At 46.9% G+C, this 20,524-nt stretch overlaps 2 protein-coding genes across 2 annotated transcripts; one reads left to right on the top strand and one right to left on the bottom strand.

Moving 5' to 3' along the window:
• Positions 1–226: 226 nt before the first annotated feature.
• On the top strand, positions 227–7,869 carry CYS1 (cystin 1). Its single transcript, XM_083607488.1, has 3 exons — positions 227–881; positions 3,129–3,181; positions 5,124–7,869. Exons 1-3 carry the CDS (start codon positions 540–542, stop codon positions 5,218–5,220), a joined length of 492 nt encoding a protein of 163 aa, XP_083463614.1. The 5' UTR covers positions 227–539; the 3' UTR covers positions 5,221–7,869.
• Positions 6,927–20,381, bottom strand: KLF11 (KLF transcription factor 11). Its single transcript, XM_083607290.1, has 4 exons — positions 19,926–20,381; positions 15,455–15,715; positions 12,756–13,749; positions 6,927–10,887 (listed from the first exon to the last, which is right to left on the bottom strand). Exons 1-4 carry the CDS (start codon positions 20,157–20,159, stop codon positions 10,592–10,594), a joined length of 1,785 nt encoding a protein of 594 aa, XP_083463416.1. The 5' UTR covers positions 20,160–20,381; the 3' UTR covers positions 6,927–10,591.
• Positions 20,382–20,524: the final 143 nt, after the last annotated feature.

Raw genomic sequence — 20,524 nt, 5'->3', positions numbered from 1 at the left:
ACCAAGAATCCACCGCATATATGATTTGTGAGGGTTGCCTTTCCGTACATCTATATATCATGAAGACTATACGCATATAAGCACATGTGTCGAAAAATACTCGTTTAAGAATATTTGCCCAGAGACTATTTTTGAAACCAACCTCATTCTGAGGAAGGAGGTTACACCCATTTGGTTTCTTTCAAGGCCAAATTCTTGGAATTAAAAAAAAAGAGGGGGGGAAGGGAGGAAGGGAAGGGAGGGCTGAAAATAATTCCAAGTTCGCTTTTCTCCCTTTAAACCGGAGCTGGAAATCCAGCTCCTTTGCTTGCTACCGTTTTCGTCCTTAAGTTAGAAACAAAAACGCTTAACTTTGTGATCAAGGGAAAGATATATATATTTCCAAGGACGAGGCGAGGAGCCAGGATCCCACCCGCCCTCTCTCTGCCTCCGCCCGCCAAGCCCCAGCAACAGTTGAGCTCTGGAACCCGAACGATGGGTCTGCCGGAGGAGCAGCGCTAGGCAGGGGCGGCCGCGAGCCACACAGCCGGGCGTCGGCGATGGGCACGGGCAGCAGCAGGCCGGGGAAAGGGCGCAGCTCGGTGAAGCCCTGGCGTGGCCCCGGCAGGGGCAGCGGGAGCATCAGCGCCCCCGCCAGGCAGGGCCGAGCAGAGGAGGAGCAGGGCGCGGAGCCCAGGTGCTACAGCCAAACGCCGGCGCGCGCCACCACCTCGCCGTCGGCTGGGGAGTCCGACTCGGACTCGGAGCTTCTGGACCGGGTGCTGGAGGAGTGCGGCGACGAAGGGCTCGGGCAGCCGACGGGGCGACGCCGCCGCCGCCCCCTCCTCCTCGAGGCCGCCGGGGATGGCTGCTCCCGCCCGGCAGAGGGCAGCGGCGAGGAGGTAAGGCGGTGCTGCAGGTCGGTGAGGAGGCGAGACGGCGCGTCCAGGATTTCCATGCATGCGTTTTTGGAAAAGCGAGCTGAGCAACTAGTCGACGGGCGGGCAATATTTCTCCGGTGCAAATAGGGACGTCCTATTCCCCAATAATAACGGTGATCGTTTTATTATTTATATTCGTCCCGTCTGACGGGGTTGCCCCAAGCCACTCTGGGCGGCTTCCAATCGTTAAAAAAAAAAAAATTCCGTGTACAGAGCTGCCTTCGGATGTCTTCTAAAGGTTGTCTAGTTTACTCATCTCCTTGGCTGGGGGCGGGGCGTAGTATGACTCCATATCCTCCAGCATTTCTGCAGTGGAAATAGCAACGTCCTAAAGAAAAGCTGGACATCCCAGGATCAAATGAATAACCGGGATGGCTTCTCTAAATCTGGGGCTGTCCCTGGAAAATAGGGACTTTTGGTAGGTCTGGCAGAGGGAGCAAGGTCCTGGAAGAAAGCGCGCGCCTTATTGGCATATGCACTGTCTTAAGGGCGCTTCCAGGCAGCTGTGTTTTGCGGGGTGGGAATCTGTCCCGCAGGCGCAAAGCCGAGACGCGCAAATTCTGCTTGGTTTGGGCCGCTTGCGCAGCGCGCTTTCTGAAGCGGCCTGGCGTGCTGGAAAGCGGGATAACAAATTCGACGCCGCGTGGAATCATAGAATTGTGAGGGAGCCCGACGGTGATCTAGTCCAAACCCCTGCAAGCACAAGAGCCAACGCCTGACTGCCGAGGGGTCTTCGACCCCCCCCCCCAGTAAAATATTTGTGAGGGCCGGACGCCTTCAAATTTGATAGGCATTGCCATTCAAATAGTGTATGTGCTCTGCGTTGTGTGATCGATTATGCGGGAAGGGGCTTCCCCCCCTTCAATATTTTATTCAAGTTGGCCCCCTGCTGCAAAGCAGAAATCTCAGCTGAAGCACCTCATCTCTGCTTTGGAACCTCCCTGGAAGGCGAGTGCACCGCCTTCCAAGGGAGCCCAACAGGTCTGTCACAAAGCTATTCCCCATCATAATACCTTCCCCTCAAACAAACAAGGACAGGTGCTGAAGAAACACCCAAATTGCTGAACTTTCCCGCAAATTCTGGGTTAAATGTTCAATAAGCAGGCTGCCTGGCTCTGGAGGTGATCTAGGAATTGCTTTCAGAAAGGCGTTTTGCATGGCTTGAACTCAGAGGATTGGCATATTTGTGGTCCACATGGGTCCTGTGTTCGAAAATATGACAGAGCTAAATGCATAAGAATGAGCTAGTTAGTAAGAACCGTCTCATCCCACATGAACTGACCCAGAGCCTGTCACCTGAGGTCCTTCTCCGTGTGCCCCTTTCATGGGACATCTGGAGGGTGGCAACAGTGCATGCATGTTTATTATGTCATTTTTAAACGAAGTAGTTCATTTTGACCAGCTTTGATCCAAACTGAGAAAGAAGAACCTAGCTGTTTTGTGTTGGTAATGTGCACAAAGCCTCAGCACTCCTTTAAAGTCTACTTTTATGAAAAATACTCTGCTTGCTATAGTGTTAAGTGAAACAATGCCATCTTGTGGCTTACCTGCTTAACCAATCCTGGCTGTGCCCTGATTTGGTGTGTGACAAACCAGCCATTCTGTGGTTTCATATGAAAACTTTTTTAAAGCACGGTGCCACAGGGATCTCTCCTGCACAAGACCTGCTGAAACGAATAGAAATTATGCAACAGCATCAGTGTACTTAATAGGCTCTGCGCTATGACTGGCAATTTTTGGGGTGGTGGTGGGGCTCACGGTGGTGGGGGTCACGGATGTCATGTTGGGTCTCTTCACTATGTTTAAGAGTGCATAGTGGCAGAAAAAAGGAGGACAGGTATTACAGGAAAATAATGACACACTGTTGAGATTGTGTTGTAATTGAAACTCCTTTCAGGTTTGGGTAATGTCACAGGGATCTTTCCCTGGCAGGGCTCTAAAATAGAATCCTGCAGCAGGATATCTGCTAAGTCAACAGACATAAGAGTGGGGTCTGGATGCTGCAGATGCACACTTAATTCATTGTTCCTGAATACAAAACAGGTGCAACACAGTTCCTGAGCTCTCACTTAATCGCGGTTAAGAGATCAGAGATAAACCACAGGAAATTACCACTCCCATCTTCCCTGTGCACAAAGGAGCACAAACTTCAGCGAATTTAACTTTTCATTGTGTGTCACCCATGATGTCCTGTTGATTTGTTCCCAGGTCTTTTCAGCAAGATCCACTACAGGCCTAGAGAGCAACAACTTTGCCAACCAGTAAGTCGCCTGAATTCAAATGACAATCCTTTCAGCCATGGGCATTGTTTTGTTTTTACAGAGTACTTCTAGCCCACCTCAGAACCCCAGGAAGCTATCAGAGCAGCTTACAAAAGATTCTGTCAATAAAAAAGGGGGGGCATTCAAATCTGGTACCAGGAACAGAAATGGCCCTCTGGTGGCAGCAGGATTACTCAGGTGGCATTTCGGTGTGCTCATCCTTCGTCTCTCCTGGTTCTGCCCACTGAGGTCCTCTGGAGCAAGGGAGTGGGTCTGAGGAGCTGGAATTCGCTCCACCCCATGATGAAGGCAAGCCTTTCCTTGTTGGCGGTTGCCAGGCAACAGCTCCCACTGAGGACCTCTGAGGCAAAGGAGTCCTGCTGTGAGGAATTGGCTTTTAGCCCATGATGGAGGCAAGAGCATCATTATTCTCCTTTGCAGAAAAGGGCACCGTTTCCACCTATATAGTTTAAGGTTACCAGACGTCCCAGTTTCCTGGGGACAGTCCCCGGATTTACAAATCAGTCGCCTGATAAAGTCCTTTCATTCCTACTGAAGTTGAAAAGTGTCCCTGGATTCATTGAAAAAAATATGGTAACCTTAATATAGTTCATCTCTTGCTTAACAGTCTGGGAGCCAACACACACACACACACACACACACACACACACACCCTGCGTATTAAGGCACACAGGAAATGTTCAGCTTTTTGATGGCCACGAAGCCCGATTGGAATGCTGTTATTTTTATCCTTGTGTAAGTGTGGAGAAGTCCACTCACCCTGAGGCAAACTGGAGGAGACCAAACGTCATCAGAATTTGGTTGCCTTAATTTAGATGTTGAGTGAGTTCCCCTAAGTAGGGACAGCCGTTTCCTCAAGAAGCGTGCTGGGAAATTTGAAAATAATTATTCATAGCACCCAATGTCTTTGCCTTAAAAAAAATATATCACTCTGCTGTGTGATGCAGCCTTCCATTTGCTTCTAGAACAGGACGGGGAAAGGTCTAGAATTGCCTGTCAAGCATTTTCACTACAGTTCTGCACCTCTTGCTAAAGAAGGAAAGCACCTGTCTTTTATTTATACGCTTAAAGGTAAAGGGATCCCTGACCATTAGGTCCAGTCGCGGACGTCTCTGGGGTTGCGGCGCTCATCTCGCTTTATTGGCCGAGGGAGCCAGTGTACAACTTCCGGGTCATGTGGCCAGCATGACTAAGCCGCTTCTGGCAAACCAGAGCAGCGCATGGAAACACCGTTTACCTTCCTGCCGGAGTGGTACCTATTTATCTACTTGCACTTTGACGTGCTTTCAAACTGCTAGGTTGACAGGAGCAGGGACCGAGCAACGGGAACTGCCGACCTTCTGATCGGCAAGCCCTAGGCTCTGTGGTTTAACCCACAGCGCCACCCTCGTCCCATATATATATATATATATGCCTATATATATATATATATATATATATATATATATAGGCTTACTGATGTTTAATTGAAGAGGTTCCTTTAATACAATTTTGTTTTAGTTTGATATTTATTATTCCAGAACAATTCTTTCCCTTCCCTTGTTAGTACTGCTGTCCTTACAATTTGCATTACTTCTCCCTTAGTTAAATTAAATGTGCCCAGGTCCCAGAGGATATACCGGTATTTCCACCTCTTCCATACATACAGACACATTTCCCTTTCAAAAAGTTCCTCCTTTTGTTCCGAGCTCAATTTTATTTATCATTTCAAGATGGGGCGTAAATATTCTGGATATTTATTTTAAAAAGCGTTGTGTGGATAGGAGACAAAAGCTATTCAAAATAAAAAAAATGGGGTCTGTGCGGAAATATAATTTTGCTATTGGGGTGCAGAAAAATTGGGCTTCTTCATTTAGTTTTGCATATTGACTATTGTTTGTTTGTTTGTATTTATTTATTATTATTATTATTATTTCTGCAGGCTGCCACTCAAGAAGCTTGAGAGGCAGGCCAAGATATCCTACGATTACTCTGAAGAGGAGCTGATGGCAACGATTGAGCAGGAATACTGTCGCTGAAGCCGGTTGTGGGCTGTGCCAACAGTGACTTGTGAACAAGCTCACTATGGGGCGAGGTAGTTGAAGCTGCAGCGGTGTTTCTCAGAAAGGTGTTTTCTCTGGGATGGGGTGGGGAAAGCAAGAGCGGAGAAGAAGGCATGGCACCATTCAAGAAGGCTGGTAGAATCCTCAAACAGCCTGGAGAAGCTTCTGCAGAGTTCTCTCTGCCATTATGTCAGGATGTGGCCTTATAGGGACTCTGTTGTGCCCATTTGGGAAAATACATCTCCAAAGCTGGTGCACCTACAGGCAGACTGTCAAGTTTTCCCGGACTTATGAAGGCACCATCACCATCGTCCTCAGTCTTGGTAGGCATGCAGCAAGGGACTTGAATGGTTGTTTTCGACTGTCTGCACTTTTGCCTTTCCTGTGGGCCAGCTTTGATCCTGTCAGACCCCAAGCACTAACCTATATATTATTAAAGCATATATTCCCAGCAAATTGTACCAGCCTCTTGTAGTTATAAGATTTTCCGTGGTCAGTGGAATGAATCAGAAGGAAATTTACCAGCCATGCGTCCAAGCTAAATGCTAGCTCTTAACAATATTAAAGCAGGCACTATTTCCTCACCTTTTCTGTGGACAGTTTAAATGACACCATAAGATGCTCTTTGCTTCCGATTTCTCCTGCCTCTGCCTTTTGCTGGTGCTGGACATAGTTCTTCTTGTAGGTTCTTCTTGTTCAAATTAAAAGAAAATTCTATTTGAGGTTCAACAGCAGAGGTGCTGGAGAAAATCTTACAGGATTAGGCAAGCTTAAAACACAAATGCTAATGAAACGTTGGCATAAAGCTTAAACACTATGTGTATTCATAATGTAATCCAGTGCTCATACAGCAAATGCCAGAGGCTAGATTTTAACTTTGGGTGGTACCTGTACTTCCTGTTCTTTTATCTTTTTTTTTACAAATATGTACACATCATGCAGCTTCGATATTTTTTTACAAGTTACCGTATTTTTCACTCTATAGGACACACTTTTTCCCCTCCAAAAATTAAGGGGAAATGTGTGTGCGTCCTATGGAGCGAATGCAGGCTCCTTGGCTTCAGTGATAGCAACGCGAAGCCTCCGAAGCGCAGAGGGAGCAACCAAGGGCCATCGTACTATGGAAACCTTCTGGGAGGCACATGCCATTCTTCTGTCAGTCTGTTTTTTGAAACAGGAAATCCCCTGGAAAAATCAGCTGAGGCTGATAGAGCCACGTACGCTGCTTTGAAAACATGCCCACTCAAGTCAAGTGGTTGGCGGATTTCCCCAGGAACCTTTTCCTTTAGAATGAGAGCCACTTGTTCCAAATGGCAGCCAGCTTCCCTTGCCAAAACATATACCCTTTCATCATCTTAATGGTCCCATTCATCTCTCAAAGGGCCCCCTTCCAGACACCCTTTCTATTGTGCATTCGTGAGGATTTGTGCACAAGACGCTATCGGCTGGTCATGCCTAATCCTTGTTTTCAATACTATTTGCTGCTGCAAAGGTTTGGTTGCATCAGGGTTGACTGCAATATTCTGCAGATGTTGTTCATGCGAAGCACTTTTGAGTGTTTCAAAGTGTGGTGTTTCAAAGTGTGGTGTATCAGCCAAGAAAAACGTTGCTTTCTCCCCTTTCCCTATTGTTTTGCGGTAAAAGGAGAGCTGTCAGAGAGGAGGAAAAATGGCAAAACCATCTATGCAAATATTCACTTTACTAGAAGAGGGATTACAATGCAGCCCTTGAAGGAATACAAACAATATTTGCATATACACACAAATACAGGAATCCCACAATAAAATGAACAGAAAGACAAAACAAGGTTTATAAAATATTAGGCACAATATTTTACTACACCAAACATAAATTCCCATAATCTTAAGTCAGGTAATAATCAGCATGGGAGAGGGGGGAGAGAATTAGGAAACTTTTTGAAAAGCTTCGCAATTGCACAAGGGAAATCTTTTGACTTCTGGCAACTTTTGATGAACTTCAGTGGAATTAAACCAGAGAAAAATGGACTATTGCGTCTGAATATTGTCAGAAAGGGGCAGAGACAGTGGTTCCAGACTAATCAAGTTGTTGCATTTTGGTTTTATATACATTGCATTTCTGCCATGTAGCTTGTCTTCTCACCAGTTCCTTTTTTTAACACTGAACGTGTATAATATTCATTTTTGTTCAATTAGGTGACCATAAAGTGAAGGGGAAAAAACCTATTCATACTCATCTTGCACCTTCTAACATGTTTCAGAGGAGCCACAGATCTGCTGGCTCGTGAAATAAAGTTTATTATTTATAGTAAATCAAACACACAAATACAGTAAGGTGCAGTATGGGTAACATTCCATGCGTGCAGAACTAGTGACCCATCAAATGCAGTCCACTCACCTAGGAGAACTTCCTGGAAACTTCCTATCCTTTCCATCTGCTTAATTACCTGCCAAGCCATAATGTACCGTTGGAAACTGCAATAGGCCCGGTAGCTCACACAATGCGACAGCATTGGTTTAACATCAATTTCAAAGTCTGCCTGCTTCCAATATACTTGAATTGGGAATATAGGCCAGATTGGTTTAAATTGATGAGAATCTTTCAATGCATAATTCCCATATCCATGACCATGGCTACTTTTTTTTTTTTTTAAGAGAGAATTGGGTGCTTCTGTTATGGTCAACTTCATGAACGTTAGTTGTCAATAATGGACAGGGAGGTAGTTAAATGCTTAAAATGGGCAAACTGATTGCAGTGGCTCTGCAGGCTCTCAACATATGATGTGATGCTGGTAGAGTTGCCAACCAGTTTCTTTTTTCTTGGCAGAGATCCTGCCCCTGACTTGCAGAAATTTAGCAGCTGAAGGTCTTCATAGCATGCAAATGAAGTGCTAGGGTGAGTTTCACTTTCTTGATTTCTGCAGATCAGGCTGCTGTCGGAGGTACAAAAGCAGATACTGGCAAACCTATTCAACAGTACTGCCCAAGCCAGCCATGCAGATGTTGTTGGACTGCAACTCCTATAATCTTTGGCCACTGGTCATGCTGGTTGGGGCTGATGGGAGCTGGAGTCTAACAACATCAGGAGGGCCACGCATACCATATCCCTGCCCTAGTCATTGTGCTGAAACTGAGGGTACATTGGTGCAGGTGTTTTAGAACTGCATTTCTCCAGATGTAAGCCACTTACTCCAGATGTGTTTCCAAGTAAACTCCCACCATCTGTGGAAATATTCTCCAATGGCTCCAACAGAAATTGGCAAATGCACTGCAATCTTGGCTGAATAATAAAGAGATCAGGTTGAGATTCCAACTGCGAGAGGTCTACCTAGTTTCAGATACCAATGAAGTGTCAGATATTACTTATTCCACACACACATATATACATACACATCTGATCATGCTTTCTCGTCATCATTAGAACAATTATCTCAGCTTGATTAAATATTATGTATACAGAATCGAGCAAATCATGTGAAATGGCAGCTGAATGGTCCACCCTTAATTTTAGTTCTCTTCCATCAGCCGTCCTTTCATTTCACTCACTCATCCAATGTGCTGTGGAAAAGGAGACCACAACAACAGCAGTTAACATCTCCACAAAGCGCTTTTGCTCCAAAGCTAAGAATATTTGGGTCACTTTTGTGAGAAACGAATTGTTGATCTGGAACAATCCGTTGCCAGTCAGCAATTTCCCATTATAAACCCAGCACATTTTGAAAGTGGCAAGACAGGAGCCGATTTGAGTACTGAACCCTGAATGTCCAATTGCTTCTGTTGCCTTGTTTATTCTCTTTACCTATGAACTACTCAAGTGAGAATTATTTAAGGTGCTGTCTGTTGTGGTTGTGTCATTGATCAGATTTCCAAATGTTTGCTTGGATGATTATAAAAATGGTTATGCAGGCACTGCATTTTCAGCCTTTACTTCAAATCATTAATCCTCCCCCGACTTTATTTAGATCAAAACAATAGCTCAATGTGCTTTGGGCATTTCCCTTAAGGGGTCCTTATACTCACTACTATTAACAGATCAAGGGCATAATCCAAAGCTAGGCACTTATTTTTCCCACTGAAGTCATAAGGGATATATTGATGGACATGCTTAACTTTCACTCTGAAGGGAATGTGATCCGAAAGTTCTTCCGTTCTGAAGACGGGATATACAGAAGTCCTTGCGGTTTGGCAGGACCGTCCCAATGGACAGACAAGCTGCCCCCAAGCCTTCCAAACGTTACCAGCACTCAAATTAAAAGGGCACTTCTCACGTTGCAATTAATAAATGTAGGGGGCACTTTAGCAAGTCACTCCTTTGCCACAAAATACACATGAACAAGGTCCACCAAACTTACCCAACTCAAGTCAGACCAGCAGACTGCAAGCAGGGAAGCAACAAGTAGGATTTTGTTCACACAAGCAAATCTGAATGCAGTGGTGAATATATGAAGCCCTGCCACTGTACAATCGTACACATACAGGAGCTTCAAGTAGCCAATGTACCACATCCACTAATCCATACGTGTTTACACACCAACAACTGACTAACAGAGGGTGTGCATTATGGAATGGTGTCTAGGGTTAAAACCTTTTGAGCGTGCAGTTGACCATGTGGAATTAACTGCACAGATTAGGACTTCCCAGCAGGGACGCACATGGTCACTGCTGCACCTAAATTGGTCCTGAGCTAGTTATAGGCATCAACAATACCTAGGCCTCAATATTCAGACATTTGGGAAAGAACGACACTGCTTTAAAATGTGGCACACCAGGTAATCCTAAAGTGGATTCAGTTACTAGACTGGAGTTCAGACACTCTGAAATTACAAATTAGTTTGGATTCCGTTCAGGAAATAAATAAATAAATTTCCAAGTGGTACCTCTGATGTTGCTTTTCACTCTTCTCACAGGGTGATTTTGCAAGATCAGACCACAGCTGAACTCGTAAGATAGGGAAAAAAAACTAGTTTAAAATGCCGAGGGAGGGGGGGGGGAACCACCCTGTTTCACTTTTCATCAACCACTGTTAACTCAACAGAAAAGATATGTTTGCAAAGCCCATTGCCAACATTTCCACCAAAAATATTCTCCCTCCTCCCCCCAAGTGCTGGTGAATGCCCTAAAAGCATTGGATAAAACAAAAGGATAACAGAAATAAAACGTTAACATTTAAATAGGGCTTAATACGAAGGGATGGGGAGGAAAAAGAGAGGGCAGAAGACTTTACAGGATTTTCCTCCTCCTCCACAATATAAATGCAACCACTCTTGGATACTTTAAAAAAACAAAACAAAACAAAAAAACAGTCAAAGCTGGTTTTTTGGAAACCACCCAAGTTCCTCTTGAAATGTTCATCTTCCAAAGCAGGCCTGCTAGCCAGAAGACAGCATAGGCAGCAGCATGCTCAAAGGAGTATCACTCTTAGGCTTCTCCATGGTTGCAATTCTGTTCAGTTTGCCCACTTCTGTCTGCCAGCTGGGCACTTTCTTTGTCGTCATGTGGCGGCGAGCGTGTTTCGTCAGGTGATCGCTGCGCATGAAGCGGCGGTCACAGACCGGACAGGCAAACTTCTTCTCCCCTGTGTGAGTTCTGCGGTGGCGAGAGAGTTCATCGGAGCGGGCGAACTTCTTGTCACAACCTTCCCAGCTACAGGTGAAAGGTTTCTCTCCTGGAAAGAAGGAAGCATGGGCAGGTAGGAGGGGGAATCAAAGGGAACCCAAGAACAAGACAGCTGGTTTTACCAAAGAGGTCATACACTGCCACACAAACCATCTCTAGTTTAGGACTGGCTTTTTTTTTCTATAGCAGATTATGTGAAGAAAGGACCAAGGTAGACAAGAGGCAATTCATTCAACTGCAGGAACGGCTCTTGAATCTGCACTTGCTAAGGGGTACTACAGAAGTCAGGGGGCTTCTCCTCTAAAGAATAAACAGAGCAAGAAGTTTTATAAAAAAAGAAGACCTCCTTTGTTCCCAACACATCCCGGGACATACTCTTTCGTCAAGGGATTACAGTCTTTACAATTAAAACGCTAAAGGTCAGTATTTTTCGGCCCCAAAATAAAAGAATACGACACCCATGATGGCCCGTGTTATGAAATAACCCTTCTCTTTAAATTCATTTCCCTAAAGTTACACCAGGTCTTAAGTCCATTTACTGCACAGTGTTATCGTTCTTACTTAGAAGTTAAGCCTGTAGACCTGCTCAGACCTACTCAATGCAATTAGGGCTCTTTTCAGACTTTCTGTAGCCTGAACCAAGAGGGCTCCAGACCACAAGGAAGACCCTACATGCATATATGTGGTGGCTCTTTCCAGATCTTCTACTGAACATTCAGAGGGTGTTGTTTTGGTTTTTTTGGAGGGGGGGGGGAGTTCCCCAGTCTCCACCTATGCATTCAGATGCAAGCAATTTAGAAGCTCTAAACCAGTGATGGGGGTGGGGAAAACCAGTGGCCTTCCATATGTTACTGGACTCCAACTCCCATCAGCCCCAAAACAGCATGGTAAATATTCTGGCAAAATCATGGGACTTGTAGTCCAACAACATTGGAATAGCCGCAGGTTCCCCATTCCTCTTTTCGTCTTCCTAAAAACAGTCCCTCTTCACTAAACAAGAAATGTTCTACTATCGAATTTTCTATTTCCACACTCCTGAAATGTCCATATTCAGTCATGTTGCTAGACAACCACTAAAGACATGCGTGGGACTTTCAACACTGTGTGGCGTAGCTCTCTTCAGTGTCCCCTTCAGGCCATACTCATTTTACCCTTCCCATGCAGTTTTCAGTCTCTTCCCATAATCAGCCGTCTGGGACCACTGAGCACATTTAAGCCCTCTCTGGGCTTTTAGTCTACCCTCACTGCCACCCCAATAGGCTTTCTTTTCTCTCTCTTTTGTACTCTGCAAACTTCGAAATCCACCAGGAGCCTGGTGCATTTTGCACTTGGCTATCAGCCACTTGTGACAATGCCAAGGCGCCAGGATGGTGCCTGACGTCTCCACCATCTGGAGATCCTTGGATCTTGGATCTTGTTTTCACACAGTAGCGAAGGATCCTGTAGAATTCTATCTGTTATATTTTATCTGCACAATCAGAACAAATTTCAGGAACCAAAAGTTGTATTGAAAAATACGACTTTAGAGCTGCCTTGCCCCCCAATGGCAACTAGACATTCTGTTTCGGCGACTGTAACCCTGGTTTAAGGAGCCATTTGGTGCCTAGCTTATACATCTAACACTGCTCACAGCTGAATTATACCAATTCAGACCGTGGGTCGATCTGGCTCAGTTTCGTCTAGGCCGTATGGCTGTTCTGCTCAAAGCTTTCAGGCATGGGTCTCCCCCAGCCCTACCTGAAGAAACAAGGATTAAACCAGGGACTTTCTGAATACAAGGCCACTGAACTACAGCTCTTCCCCTCTTGGGTTTGTGTGGTGCCCTATTGGCTATGTAAGCAACAACATCCCCACCTGAGTATCTGCAACAGAGGGATTAGAAGAGGCAGATCACATCCACAGCTCTTCTATACATACCAGTATGAGTACGCAGGTGGGCTTTGAGGTGAGAGCTTTTGAAGTACGTCTTCCTGCAGCCTGGGAAGTTGCAAACGTAATTTCTCCTCCGGGAAAAGTCAATTAGAGGTGCGCTGCTTTGGCCGGAGGCAATGAAAACCGGAGCAGGGGCCAGGGGCAACAACTTGGTATTCCCAACAGACATCACAGTTTGTTGGCAAGGAGGTGCCTGGGCAACAGCAGCCTGCGGAAGAACCAACATAACAGTCCCCTGAGGCATGGAAGGCCCCATCAGCACAGGCTGAGAAACTGGGGCTGTGTGGGGTAGGATGGGTTTGACCGTCGCTGCCATCTGAGCAGAGGGCTTTAGGAAGCCTGGGACCATACCTCTTTGTCCGTCCAAGGGGATCATTTGGCAGATCACTTGGGGATTGGAGAGCGCGGAGGCTAGCAGCGAGGGGGACTTCTGCTGCGGGTCACTTTCGCAAGCGTTTGGGAAAGGGGTCTGCTGCGAAGCAAGCCTCACAGGTTCACATCCTTTGCTGGCGGCTCTGGAACAACCTGAGCCATGCAAATATGGTTCGCGTCCTGGCAAAGTGCCGCAAGCTATGCTGTCCGCAATGTCGCAGTCTTGCAAGGCTGCGGGATGTCTCTCGTCTTGCGCCTCGTGCCCGTCTGCAGAAGCACTGGTGCCCGACGCAGCTTCCACTTTTGTTTGCACAGGAGGAAGGTGGGAGTAACCGGGACTGTCCCCGGTGTGACGGATCACACTGGTTGCCCTTGCTCTGCAACACTGAGGAGCAACTTGCTCCGCTCTCGCTGGCTTCTGGCTGGACTCCCTCCCCAAATTCAGGGCAGCTGGCTTGGGTGCAGGAAGAGCACAACCTGGAGGAGTGATCAGGCAGGCAGACATGTTCGTCTTGATTGTCCTCGGTTTTGAGTAAGTGGCTTGGGACGAAAGCGGTGCTGTTGTGGAAGGCTCTACAAAATCTGGACTATAGGGTGGTGTCATACACTATATTTAAAGGGGGAGGAAAGAAGCAGAGGCAGTATACATATACCAAAATACTACTTTAGGTATGATCATTCCTAGCTTTCATATTTATAACATTTAAGTGTAAGTCAGACAAATTATTATTATTATTATTATTATTATTATTATTATTATTATTATTACTTTCCCCACACAAAAGTTCCCCCCACCAAAGACCAAAGACCCTGGTTTGGTTTTTCCCCAGAGAGATCATTAAGGATTAATTTAGCTAGGAGGGGCTCGTCTTACAGTCTTTACTGCTGTTGGCCTGGCTCTACAAGGCATGGGGTGAAATCCACTCCAGCGCTTTGATGAGTGGGGTCATCTAGTGCTGCTGACTTGCATGTAGTAAATAACCAAGTGTCTACTCAGAAGAAAGCTGCAATGAGTTCAGTGGGCCTTACTCCCAGGTAAGGGGGGGCTATAGTGTTTTATCTAGGCCGCCAGGGCTTCTCTGGATGACAAGATCTTCTTGCACCAGGTCAGTGAGGACCACTTGCTTTTTAGAATTTTCCTATATATACAGAACTCCCTGTGCGCCTTTTGGACTGCATCTGTAGGTTTCCTCCTCTGTGTCAAATAAGTGTTGTTTACTTTTTGATAATACATGGAAGATGGATCTCCCTCAGGAGATTCTGGACACTCCTTCCCTAGAGGTTTCTAAGCAGAGGTTGGATAGCCATCTGTCATGGATGCTTTAGCTGAGTTTCCTACGTTGCAGGGGGTTGCACTAGAAAGATGACCCCTAGGGTCCCTTCCACCTCCATTATTCTGTTTTTCGGCTTCAACGTTACAGTGGTAACTCAGGTTAAGTAATTAATTCGTTCCGGAGGTCTGTTCTTAACCTGAAACTGCTCTTAACCTGAAGCACCACTTTAGCTAATGGGGCCTCACGCTGCTGCTGCACTGCCAGAGCACAATTTCTGTTCTCATCCTGAAGCAAAGTTCTTAACCTGAAGCACTATTTCTGGGTTAGCGGAGTCTGTAACCTGAAGCGTATGTAACCTGAGGTACCACTGTATTTCATTATGTTCCTATCATTTTGTGTAATTGCATTTTGGATAAATTATGAAAATTATAAAACATGTTCTATTGGAAAACAAAACATTTAAATAGGTATCTTTCTACTGGTAGGACGGAGGGAGGCAGGGGCATAGCCAGGATTTTTGTTAGGGTGGCAGGCTTTTGTTGGCGGAGCAGAACCTCAGATTTGTATTGACTGTTACTTATGGGGGGGGGCAACTGCCTCCCCCCGGCTACACACATGGGAGGGGCACAGGAAGGAAACAAGGTCGGAAGGGGGCCATGGTCTGAAAAAGGTTTGCAAACACATTCTGTTGGGAGCTGCCCAGAGTGGCTGGGGATACGTGTGTGTGTGTGTGTGTGTGTGTGTGTGTGTGTGTGTGTAAAATCATCATCATCTGGAGGATCCCAGGATAGGGAAGACTGCATTATTCCAAAATAACCTCAAACACATCGTTAACTAAACTGAAGCAACTGTACTTGTGAGTGGAAATGTATGCTGTTCTCTTAGAGCTTACTGCATAATAAATGCCCTCAAGCCAAACCAAGAAATTACTGCTAACAGATTAAATGGGGGACATATTCATGTCTTTCCTCTTAAAAATATTCATATCGATTCCATGCAAATTCATTTTGTTTCAGGGTTTGTTTGTTTTTTCCTTACCAGTGTGGATAAAAAGTTATAATCCTTAGGCAACTCAGACGTGGGTTCAGTGTGCATTGAGAAATCACCTGAATCTGAGACAGGTGTAAGAGGCCTTATCTTCAACAGGTCGCCTTTCTGTGATCTTTGACCCCAGGAGCTCATACAAACAAGTGCCTCTACTGCTTCTATGTCGTTCTGTTCCAAGGTGCTACAAGTAGATCTTTCACTGTCATGACGCTGCCGTTCACGTATGGATTCATAGATGTCCACAATGTCAACCTAGAGATAAGTGAGCCATTGTTTGTAAGTCACACGGAAAACAAGCATATGCACTATTGTCTGCTTTAAAAAAGGCATCATACATGCCAGAGTCCCAATCCAGTTTCTAAGTCAGCACACATGAGCAGAAGAAAGGCTATAGCTTAATACTTAGTACAGTACATTCCCTGCATCCAGAGCTCCACGTTCTATCTATCACCTGCTAAAATAATAACAGGTAGCAATGACTGGCAGCCAAGGGAGTGCTGCTGCCAGTCAGTGAAAGCAGTACTAGGCTGGCCTGACCAATGAACTGACTCAGCATGCGTGCATATCAATTGCTAGGTAATTCACAGGTGAATTCAGCTGCTTTCCTGCACTGCACTGCTTTTGAATTGGATCAGGGCCCCAGAGAGATTTAAAAAGCAAAATCTGGCTGCCAACTTCACTCTTCCACAGGAAAGTTATTCCTTTCTTCAGTTAGCACAGACAGCACCACCATGGCAACAACAGAGAGGGGGTGTGTGGGTGGGTATGCACATGCATGTGTGCGTGTGTTGGGAAAGGTCCAAGAAGATGTAACATCCGCAGCATTGCTTCAACTTTCTAAAGTGACTTCCCAGAATGACACAGTATTTAATGTTAATATTCCAAAACTGCAGGGAAGATGAGGCATGGCGGAGGATCGTTTTATCTCCAGTTTTGTTCAGTGATGGTTTCTTGGAAAGAGTAATAAATACAGGCAACACAACAGGCCGCTGAAATAAATGCCCAGCATGGTTGACTCACGTATCGGTCAAAGCCACCGTATTTTGTTGGTCATGAGCATCTCCCTATAGCAAATACCGTATTTTTCCCTCTATTACACGCAGATTTTTTCTCCTAAAAAGTAAGGGGAAATGTCTGTGCGTGTTATAGAGCGAATGTGTGGTCCCTGGAGCTGAGAAGCGTGAGTGAAGGCAAAAAGCAGGCAAATATCAAATCGTCCGGAGAAGGGAGGAAAGAGGAAGCTGCGGCTTTCCTGCATTCTGCCTCAGGGTCTTACTGCCCACCCGCTTCTGTTTCCTTACTGTGTTTGCTCAGACGGAACAAAGAGCAGAGAAAACCCCTCCCCTCCAGGCAAGCAGAGTGGAAAACAGATTCCTCTCCGTGCGCGTCTGGGACTCGAAGGCAACATGCAGGTTGGGGGGGGGGGAGAGAGAGAGCTGGTTGGCTTGTGGGGGGGGGGACTTTTGCCTTCCTTTCCTCCCTCCGGTAAAACCCCTCTCCTGCATTCTTAGCCAGCTGCTTCTCTGCACACCCCCTCTCCTTGTCGCTTCTATGTTTTTCCTTCCCTCCCTACTTAAAACGTGGTTCCAATCACGGATCCACATGGATCCTCAGGATCTTTGCATTGAGTCACCCCAAATTCACCATCAGATCACATAGCAATGATCTGATGCAAAAACAGGGCTGCAATGCTGCAAAAACATGGTTACAAAGCACGGATCCACATGGATCCTCAGGATCTTTGCATTGGGTCACCCCAAATTCACCATCAGATCACATAGCATGTCCATGGCTACAGCCTGCACCAAAAAATCATGCACCCACTGTTTCCTGGGGCTGCAATGGTGCAAAAACGTGGTTACAAAGCATGGATCCACATGGATCCTCAGGATCTTTGCATTGGGTCACCCCAAATTCACCATCAGATCACATAGCATGTCCATGGCTACAGCCTGCACCAAAAAAATCACGCACCCACTGTTGCCTGGGGCTGCAATGGTGCAAAAACGTGGTTACAAAGCATGGATCCACATGGATCCTCGGGATCTTTGCATTGGGCTACCCCAAACTCACCGTCAAATCACATGTCTGTGGCCGCAGCATGAAGCACAAAAATGATACATCCACTGTTTCATTCAGAATTTTTTTTTCTTGTTTTCCTCCTCTAAAAACTATGTGCGTGTTATGGTCAGGTGCGTGTTATCGAGCGAAAAATACGGTAAGTGCAATGCAGATACCTTTCACCAATCTAGAACCCCACATGTACACAGGATTCTACTCCCTATTCAGTTCACACTCAAAACTGGCAATTAGAAGCCCAGAATAAAAAGGAAAGTGGAATCAGCCTGCTGGACAGTAAGCCATGTAGTGGCTGCAGACAATTATTATGCTCCCTTAGATGCAGCAGAGCTGCCATGTGCACATATTTACTACTAATAATAATAATTATAATGAATGAACCCAACAGAAAGCACCTATTCACATGGTTAAAGCAAATATGAAATGTGAAGCTAACCTAACAAATTGGTATCACAAGTTCACAGAAACTCAAATGAACTCAAAGAATTTGGGGATAAAGAGGAGTAAGATGGGCAATCTTGAAACTGATACATTTAATGATATGTAGAAGTAAAAGATTCCAGAATATGAGGAGAAATGCTTAAAAACCCGCAGGAATTCTCCATTTGCTTGCAACTGATGAACATTATTTTCCTTGGGTGCTAAAACGATATCTGTGTCAAATTAATAAGATTTAAAAGAACTTGGGGGAGGGGGACAGCCTATTCGAAGGCTAGACAATCCAAGATGAGAAACGTTTAAGAAGAAGAATTTTAGGTTCGCTTGCAGTTCGTGACAATTATTAATCCACAATCGCTTGATAATCTTCGGAAGGAAGGAGGAAATAAGTTCAACGCGCCTCGGTCTGCTTGCGGCTCGATAACGTAGCCTGGCGGCTTGTCCTTAAATCACCTCCTTTCACCCAGACACTGCAGAGGCAAGCTGGATGAGCTGGCACACAGCACAACAGAAGCGGGCTGCAAAAGCAGAGCCATCACAAAGACGGCAGGAAATACCCCACCAATTCACTGTACCAAGGAACACTACCAAACGGCAGGTCCAATTGCCCAACCGACCTCCCTCCCCCCCCCCCGCTTCCTCGCACTGTCTTTGCTTTAATAACAGTATTTTTAAAAAACTGGGGTGGGGGGGGAGGAAACGGCATGCAGATCAGCAAAATGACGATGTCCATGTGGATTGGGTGGAAGGCAGCGAAGCGCCACCTTCCAAAAGGGAGGGAATGGGGCGGAAGGCTTTCTTTCCCCCCTCATGGGATCCAGAGCAACCACCCACTCCAAATATAGCTGGGGGGGGGGAGTGGGGCGACGTCATGCATCAAAATAGCCATGTGAGCAAGTGGGTGGTGGTCTCTGGCCGAGCCACTGCTGGGAAGCCCTGTGAGGCGGGGTAGCTCTGCCCACAAGGTCCAAAAGTAAAGGCTGCCTGCGGGGGTGGGGTGGGGGGCTAGGACTCTCTCTCTCTCTTTGCAATGACACAAGTTAACAAAGAAAGAAACCCTCCCCAAAGGTTGAGGCTCTCACCTCCCCTAAGCCCACTCCTCCCTGCATTTACTGTAATCTCTGTAATACTCATGCAACAACCGGGCAACTGCGGGATCACTGGGATTACTCATGCTGATGCACATTATTCGATGTGCGTCAGTGTAAGACATCACCACCACCACCCTAGATCCAGCAAAGCAGCAGTTTCGTGCAGGCTGGACTGACTGGCAAGTCTGCCTGCTCCATGGAAACTAAGCAGAACTTCCTTCCCAATAAACCTGGGGCAGGATCGGGGGTGGGGCAAGAAGGACAAACGTCCAGGGCATCCCACACGCTTATGCTTGCATAGCTCCCAGTCACCAGAAGCGAGGGAGGGAGGAAAGGAGCAGCATTAACCTATTATGCACCATCATAAGCCTTCACCAAGTCCAGGTAAGTTAGCAAGGACCTGGCCCGGAGGAAAGGCTAGCGTTAATGGGCTTTGCTGGCACGTCCCCTCCCGGATTTGCAGTGAACCGCCCGGGAATCTACGGGCGAAAAGCGGCATATAAATTTAGTCCATAGAAATAAAAATAAGAGAGGAAGGCTGTCTCCCCCCCCCGCCCCCCAGCGCCACGCGCATCTCTCGCTCCCATCACCTTGGCGTCTTGGCAACCCATGGATTGCGGTGACGAGATGAAATAAAGCAATAAATAAGAAAGGCTAGTTGTTCTCCTTCCTACTCCCCGCACGCAGGGAATCAGTGCCTCCCCCTCACACCCCGCATGCACATCAAGTCGTTTGCACCTTTTGGAAAGCGAGGAGGATTAGAAGCGGGGAGTAAAATCGAGGCAGGCTGGGTCTTTTTGCCCTGCATCCGCGCCCCCACCCGCGCGTCGCCCCGTGCAGCAAGTGGTACTCACCGCGGGGGCATCTCCCATCGCCTCGACGCAGGGCGAGGTATGCATGGTGGAAGCTCCCGCAGGCAGCAGCGATGTGACAAAGCCAGCAAGAGCTGCAGCCAGAACCGCCTCCGCCTCCTCCTCCGCCTGCTTGCTTGCTTGCTTGCCTGCCTCCCACCTACCTCCTCCCGCCCTCCCTCCTCCGAGGGAGGCGAGCAGCCAAAACACAGAGGGAAACACACCAAAACACTCCATACAGCAAAAGCAGCTGGGAGGCGGGCGAAGGTAGGAGGAGAGAACGAAAGGGGAAGAGGGAGGAGGGAGAGGCTGCTCGCCAATCGCAGCACGAGCTTCCTCCGGGCTGGCCAATGGGCTCCGCCGGGCGGCGTGATTGCCTCGTGCAGCTATGCTGATAGCAGGAAAGGCCCCTCGTGGGCACGTTCCGCGGCGGCGAGCCGAGTAGCCGAACCACCTTCTGGAAACTAGGGGAAAGGTCGGCGCGAGGAGAAGGAGGGAGGGAGGGAGGAGCCTGGCTGGGCCAGAGGAAGGGCGGGGCCGGCTGGCTGTCAGTAAGCGGGGAGGCGGCAAGCCAGCCAGGGAATGCCCGGACGTGAGAGCGG

This window comes from Podarcis filfolensis (assembly GCF_964270895.1).
Source record: "Podarcis filfolensis genome assembly, chromosome: 3".
NCBI classification, from domain to species: Eukaryota; Metazoa; Chordata; class Lepidosauria; order Squamata; family Lacertidae; genus Podarcis; species Podarcis filfolensis.
Note: the sequence above shows the minus strand (reverse complement) of the source record. Positions and strands in the feature narration are given on the sequence as shown.

What these genes read in the sequence shown, in the direction of transcription:
- KLF11 (XM_083607290.1), bottom strand. Translation starts at nt 20,159, where the DNA reads ATGGAGTGTTTTGGTGTGTTTCCCTCTGTGTTTTGGCTGCTCGCCTCC. An exon ending in CGATGGGAGATGCCCCCGCG is followed by an intron (nt 15,716 to 19,925) that starts GTGAGTACCACT and finishes ACTTATCTCTAG; the next exon opens with GTTGACATTGTGGACATCTA. An exon ending in ATAACTTTTTATCCACACTG is followed by an intron (nt 13,750 to 15,454) that starts GTAAGGAAAAAA and finishes CTTTAAATATAG; the next exon opens with TGTATGACACCACCCTATAG.
- CYS1 (XM_083607488.1), top strand. Translation starts at nt 540, where the DNA reads ATGGGCACGGGCAGCAGCAGGCCGGGGAAAGGGCGCAGCTCGGTGAAG. An exon ending in CAGAGGGCAGCGGCGAGGAG is followed by an intron (nt 882 to 3,128) that starts GTAAGGCGGTGC and finishes ATTTGTTCCCAG; the next exon opens with GTCTTTTCAGCAAGATCCAC. An exon ending in AGCAACAACTTTGCCAACCA is followed by an intron (nt 3,182 to 5,123) that starts GTAAGTCGCCTG and finishes TTATTTCTGCAG; the next exon opens with GCTGCCACTCAAGAAGCTTG.